The 7128-nt window shown below is 43.3% G+C and overlaps 1 protein-coding gene across 1 annotated transcript; it reads right to left on the minus strand.

The window, feature by feature from the left end:
* Positions 1-5365: 5365 nt before the first annotated feature.
* LOC143850443 (uncharacterized) lies at positions 5366-6760 on the minus strand. Its single transcript, XM_077359694.1, has one exon. The coding sequence runs from the start codon at positions 6758-6760 to the stop codon at positions 5366-5368; it is 1395 nt and encodes a 464-aa protein (XP_077215809.1).
* Positions 6761-7128: the final 368 nt, after the last annotated feature.

Consider the following 7128-nt stretch of genomic DNA (forward strand, 5'->3'; position numbering starts at 1 on the left):
TGGTCTTGAATACTGATAATCATACAGAACCATCCATTTGATATCATCAAAGATTTGGACCGTTCATCTGGTGGGCCCCACCATTGAACAACCATTGAAATTCAGTGTGCAAGTCCTCCAATTGAATTTTCAGGATTATTTGATCAGATTGAGTCTTGGGATATGAAGTGGGCCCACAAGATCAATGGTTCAGAATGTGCTGAAATAATGTGTGTGGGTCCAATTGCTGCATCTCATGGGAGCTCTCACATAAGTGCATCTCATACTATCATTTCCCTGTCTTTACAAATTCTTTGTTTACTTTTCCAAATGTAAATGTTCTTTGGAATATCATTTTCTCCTTTCACCTTGCAGATTTCTGATTTTGGATTAGCAAAATGGCTTCTTGAGAAATGGACCCACCACATAGTTTTCCCCATTGAAGGAACATTTGGGTAAGAAACAACTTCACTATGCTTCATTTGGTGGACCCCACCCTTCTCTTTCGGTTGTGAATCTAGGGCCAGTGTAAACCTTGGTTTCACTATTGAAAAGAGAATATTCTGGTGTTACAAAATATGTCTTTCTCTTTAGTTGTTTCAAATATCAAGGGACTTCACCCTCGGGCACCATATAAAATCTCACAACTAAAAAATCTTTATCTCCCCAAAACCATTTCTAGACAAAATCATGTATACAGCTAACAAAATTTTATCCAAGACGTAAAGTCTCCCAAGTACTTTATCTAGGACTTAAACTCCTAATTTCACCCAAATGCTCACTCTATTTAAAAGTTTTTTTAGTTTTGGAGTGATTATAATAGTCTCCAACAACTAATTAGAAAATTGTCAAATAAAGAAAGGAGTGCCATTATTAGAATGAGGGAGTGCATGTTTTCTCATTTTCGAAACATTAAAATCTCTCTTGTTTTTTAGCCACCTTGCAATGTCTCTTCGTTCGTGCCCTCTCAAATCTCTCCTCCTACCCGGCCCTACCCCTCTCTCACCACTTGAGAAATTTATCATGAAAAACAATATTCATGGTTGCCAAACATGGCCTAATTTAAGACTAAATAGAAAGAGACGTTGGAAACTTCCTAAGGTGGGAGAACTTTTAATGTTTCTAAAATGAGAACACGCGCACTTCCTCATTCTAATAATGGCACTCCTTTCTTTATTTCACAATTCTCTAACTAGCTGTAGGAGACTATAATAATCCCCCCCAAACTGAAAAAAAAATAGAGTAAGTACTCGGGTGAAATTAGGATTTTTAAGTCTTAAATAAAGTTGTTTTATGTTTAATAGATATAATGTGTTAATACTCGATGATTTTTGGGGTTGGACCTGTAGCTCAATGGTTGAGGCTTTGTTCCTCGACCTTGAGGTCTCAGGTTCTATCACACAGCTTATATATATAATATATACACTAGTAAAAAACCCCGTGCGATGCACGGGTGATGAAGAAAAAGATAATGGTTAATTATAAGAAGCATTAAAACAATTGACAATAGAGAGATGAAATAATTGACAACATTGTAAAATAGAACAATAAAGCAATATTTGATATTGGATGGTTATAGTCTTTGACATGGGTTGGTTCTTACATAATTAAAGGATACTCAATTTAGACATAGAGCATCTATTTAAACTTGATGCAGTGCCACAAAGAATCTAGGCTTCTCCAATTTTCCATAGGGTTGCAAAACTTGGGCAATTTTCCAGAGTCAACAATCTGGAATAGTTTGCAGCTCGCAAAGGTCTATCACAGAGATCTCCCAAAGGAAAATATTCACACCGATTAACTCCAAATGGAATTTGAATAAAAACAAAGTTGAAATGTATAATTTATTCTGCATATAAGAGTATAACCACTTGGCTAGTAAAAATTGTACAAAGAAAATATCCGAAATTTTCGTTGTTATTAGAACACAACATATAAAAAGAGGGGTTGGGCCTCTAGCTCACTGCGTAAGGCTTTGTGGTCGGAGGTTCAATCTCAGCTTACCTACCAAAAAAAAAGTGATTGTGTCTATTATGTTCAATTATCTCAAGTTCTCTATCTATTGCTTTGTCTTCTCATTTTCCTAAATAGATTGATGAGGGTAAACCTTTGTACGTACTCATTTTATCTTTATTCCTGTGAAGGCATGGCACGGGAAGATGGGCATTCATTTTGAATCGCTATACTGAAAAATTCGAGGGGAGAACACCGTTAATTATGATGTCATATGCTCATTTAAAATCTCTTATGCTGTTTTGTATTCTTGATGGAGGTGGATTTGATAATTGTTGAGAGAGGTAGAGAAAAGAGAGAAAGTAAAGAGTGAGAGAAAAGATTGAGTTAGGGTTCTCCCCCTCACTCATGTAATATAAATAATAAAGAGTGAAGTACAAAGACAAGTATGCCCTTGGGCATTACAATAAAGACCTAAAAACCTGTTAACACTCCCCCTCAAGCTGGAATGTAGATATCTAACATTCCTAGCTTGTTACAATTATCAACTAACTTAGCTCTACTTAGAGGCTTCGTGAACATGTCTGCTAATTGATCTGTAGATCTAGTAAACACGAGAGATATGTAGCCTCGCTGAATCAAATCTCTAATGAAATGACAATCCACTTCAATATGTTTGGTCCTCTCATGGAAGACTGGATTCGTGACAATGTAAATGGCGGATTTGTTGTCACAGTATAACTGAGCTGGAGAAGGAGGAAATCCAATCTCTGAAAGTAAGGAACGTAGCCACATGAGTTCCCCACTCGTATGAGACATAGTTCTATATTCTACCTCGGCACTTGATTTAGACACGACATCTTGTTTCTTACTTCTCCATGAAACAAGATTACCTCCAATAAAGGTGCAATATCCTGTAGTAGACCGCCTATCAGCCGGAGATCCTGCCCAGTCTGCATCAGTGTATCCTTCAATTCTCTGGTGGCCATGCCTCTGAAATAACAACCCTTTACCTGGCGAACTCTTCAGATATTTCAATATCTGAAGTACAGCAGCCCAGTGTGAAGTGCGAGGTGAGCTCATATGCTGGCTAACAGCGCTAACTGCAAAGGTAATATCTGGACGTGTAACAGTAAGATAAATGAGCTTACCAACTAACCGTCTGTATCGCCCTGGATCTTCTAACAGGACTCCCTCCTCAGGGAGTAATTTCATATTCTGGTCCATAAGAGTTGAGGCAGGCTTGACTCCCAAACAACCTGTCTCATCAAGAAGATCCAGAACATACTTCCTCTGTGAGAGGTAAATACCCCTAGTCAAATAGGCAACCTCAATGCCCAGGAAATACCGAAGACGACCCAAATCCTTAGTAGAAAACTCTGTCCGAAGGAAGGATTTGAGCCTTTGAATGCCACCTGTATCGCTACCAGTGATAATGATATCATCGACATATACTATCAACAGAACACAACCAGCCTGAGACTGAAAACTGAAGACGGAGTGATCAACTGCGTACTGCTTCATGCCAAAGCGAATAAGTGTAGCACTGAACTTCCCAAACCAGGCTCTCGGAGATTGTTTGAGACCATAAATGGATTTCCTCAAAAGGCAAACAAGAGAAGATCTCTCCCCCTGAGCAACATATCCAGGAGGTTGTTCCATATAGACCTCTTACTCCAAATCACCATGAAGAAAGGCATTCTTTACATCCAACTGATGAAGATGCCAGCCATGATTCACAGCAAGGGATAGCAGGACACGGACAGAAGGAATTTTCGCAACTGGTGAAAATTTTTCGCCATAATCAATCCCATATGTCTGCGTGTACCCTTTGGCAACAAGTCGAGCCTTAAGGCGCTCAACTGTGCCATCAGGAAGGTGCTTGACTGCATAAACCCAGCGACAACCAACGGGGCGAGCACCATATGGTAGAGGGACCAAATCCCATGTCTGATTGGCCTGAAGGGCCTGCATCTCAAGATCCATAGCCGCCCGCAGCCTTGATGATCAAGAGCATCCTTTAGAGTCTTAGGTGGAGAAATAGAGGACAAAGACGAAACAAAACTATGAAATATAGGGGTGAGAAAGTCATAAGACACAAAAGAGGAAATGGGATGAGCAGTACTGCGAGACCGAATGCGAGAGGCAATGGGAGAGTCAGAATGTACCTCAGAAGTGGGGATCTTCGGCTGAGATGATGATGGCTCGGGCGAGGCTGAATGAGCAACAGATTTGGCCCGACGCTGATACTGCTTCAATGGTGGAGGTAGAGGGGCTGTACAAGGCGCTGACGTCGGCATAACAGTAGAATCAACTGTAGGGGAGGAACTGGACACCGGAGGTGTAGAAACAGGGATAGGATCAGAAAGAACCAGAAGAGGAAGAACAGGAGTATGCGAGGAATCCTCCTGAAGTGTAAAGGGGGAGGGATCCAACGAGATAGACGGACTAAAAAATGACTGAGTCTCAAAGAATGTAACATCCGCCGAGACAAAGGATCGTCGCAGGCGAGGGCTGTAGCAACGAGAACCCTTTTGGGTCCGAGAGTAACCTAGAAAGATACACCGTTCGGCCCGATGATCCAACTTATCTAATCCTGACCCAAGAACGTGGACAAAACAGAGACAGCCAAAAACTCGAGGTGTAAGAGGGAAAGGATCAGAGGTAGGACGGAGAATCAAGAACGGAGAGGTGCCACCAAGGACCGAAGAGGGAAGCCTATTCACCAGGTAGCATGATGTGAGTACAGCATTAGCCCAATAGGTCTTAGGGACCCGCATCTGAAAGAGTAGTGTCCGGGCCCCATCTAACAAGGAGCGAAGCTTCCTCTCAGCCACTTCATTCTGCTGAGAGGTATGAGCACATGAGGACTGATGAAGAATGCCTCACGAAGAGAGGAATTCCTGAAAACCATTTGAGTAAGAGAAATATTCCTTTGCATTGTCAGTGCGAAGACATTGGATAACACATGAGAATTGATTACTAACTTTAGCATAGAAATCACGAAACGCCGAAAAAACTTTAGAACGATCTTTTATTAAATAAGTCCATGTCATACGTGAATAGTCATCAATAAAGACCACAAAATAGCGAAATCCAAATAAAGAGGTAGTCCTCGCAGAACCCCATACATCAGAATGAACAAGAGCAAAAGGGTGTGAAGCCCGACTAACAGTCCTAGAGGGAAATGGCACACGATGATGCTTCCCAAGTTCACAGGCCTCACACTGAAAAGACCTAACAGATGAAGAAGGAACGAAGGGAATCCTGCATAAACGCTCCATAGACGGGTGACCTAGACGGCAGTGCCACTGGTATGCATCGACCGAGCCAAGTAGAATCGGATGGGCGGAGTGCAGTCGAGATGATAAAGGCCATCCACCTCACGGTCCGAGCCAATCGTCCTCTCAGTCGAGAGATCTTGAAAAAGACATTATGAAGGAAAAAATGAGATAGAACAATGAAGATGCTTTGTTAATTGACTAACAGAAAGTAAACTGAAAGGTGACTTGGGGACACAGAGCACAGATGATAATGTAATGCCTGGTGAAGGGGAACAACTGCCAACACCAGTGATAGGAGAGGTACTCCCATCAGCAAGAGTAATAGAACGTGAAACAACATGATGAAAATCATGTAAGGATGATTGGGTACCTGTCATGTGATGAGATGCTCCCGAATCAATAATCCAGGAGCTAGAACTAGAGAGGAACGAAGCAGGAGAACTACCTGACTGAACAAGACCAGCAGTAGGAGGGCGGCTAGCAGACCTGAAACGCTGTAGCTCACCATAGTCGGCACGAGAGACGACCATTTGATCGGTCGGAGTAGCCAGTGGTGTCTGTGAGGGGCTGTCAATAGGAGCAAGCGAATCTGGAAGGGCAAGATGTGCAGTACGGCCCTGACGAGGATATGGAGTGTGATGCAGCTCAGGATGGAGATCAAAGCATGTCTCGTGATAGTGACCCTCACGCCTACAATGAGTACAATAGGGCCGAGCTCGACCTCCACGGCCACCCTCTCGGCCGCCTCGGCTAGTATCGCGACCACGACCGTGACCAAAAATGCCTCCTCCTCGGGAAGGGCGGTCAGCGGCTCCATAAGCAGCAGTAGTCGAGACATCCACGGGAGTAGGAACAGTAATGCCAGGTGCACACTGCTGAGCTCGTAAAAATACCTCCTGAAGACTGGGTACAGTACCAGACCCAAGGATGTGTTGTCGAAGATGAGTGAACTCTGGTCCAAGACCCTCAAGGAAATGAACAACACGGAGTTGATCCCGCTGTCTGGCTGCCATGGTAAGATCAGTGGTGAGAGGCATAAGAGCATCCAGCTGCTGGCAATAGGAGACAAACTGTCTGTAGTAATCATGGAGTGTAGAATCACCGCGCCTGTGACCCATCCAGCGCGAATAAGTGTCGCAAAGACGGGCGACATTCCCCTCACCAGAATATAATGCCGCAGTGTGCTCCCATACCTTTTTGGCAGTAGGGAGATCCATCATGGTGCTAGCAATGGCAGGGGTCATACTCTGCCATAGAAGTGTACGAATAAGGGCATCATCTACATCCCAATCATCAAAGGTAGGGTCAGTTTCAGGAGGGGGATCACGACGAATAATAGAAATCTTTCGTCGGGCCTTCAGATATGTCTCCACAGCAATCTTCCAAGTCAAATAGTTGGATCCATCAAGACGAGAAGTGGTAATCGGTGGGAATGACGCATCCACCGAAGACAAAGACGACGATGCAGCCTGACGCGGTTGGGAACTAGTAGCCATAGCTGGAGTACGAATAGTAGGGTCCTCAATACGAGGGGTATCTTTCATAAGAGACCGGGAAGAAGACTGAAGAGGACCAACAACGAGCAAGTAGAGACAAGGATGAAGACTATAAGCAAGCTAATAGACCGCGGTTTCGTGAGGACAACATATGCATAAGGGAGGCATGGAATAGCCTCACGACATAAAGACAAAGTCGAGACAACTCTGAGCCACAAACATTGCAATGATGTAAGTACAAATCCAGAACAACACCATGAAGATAGTGATCAAGCCGAACAAGAAAATCTAGGGCATAGCTATGACCCAAATGAGGAAGAAGAGATTATGATGGATCAGATTAGGGCAAGGAAGAGTGGGGAAAAGAGGGTACTGTAGCGATGTACTGTAGCGGGTACTGTAGCGATGTACTGTAG

The sequence above is a fragment of the Tasmannia lanceolata genome, unplaced genomic scaffold (genome assembly GCF_043159265.1).
Source record: "Tasmannia lanceolata isolate RefF3 unplaced genomic scaffold, GAP_Taslan_0.1 ptg000018l, whole genome shotgun sequence".
Classification (NCBI taxonomy): domain Eukaryota; kingdom Viridiplantae; phylum Streptophyta; class Magnoliopsida; order Canellales; family Winteraceae; genus Tasmannia; species Tasmannia lanceolata.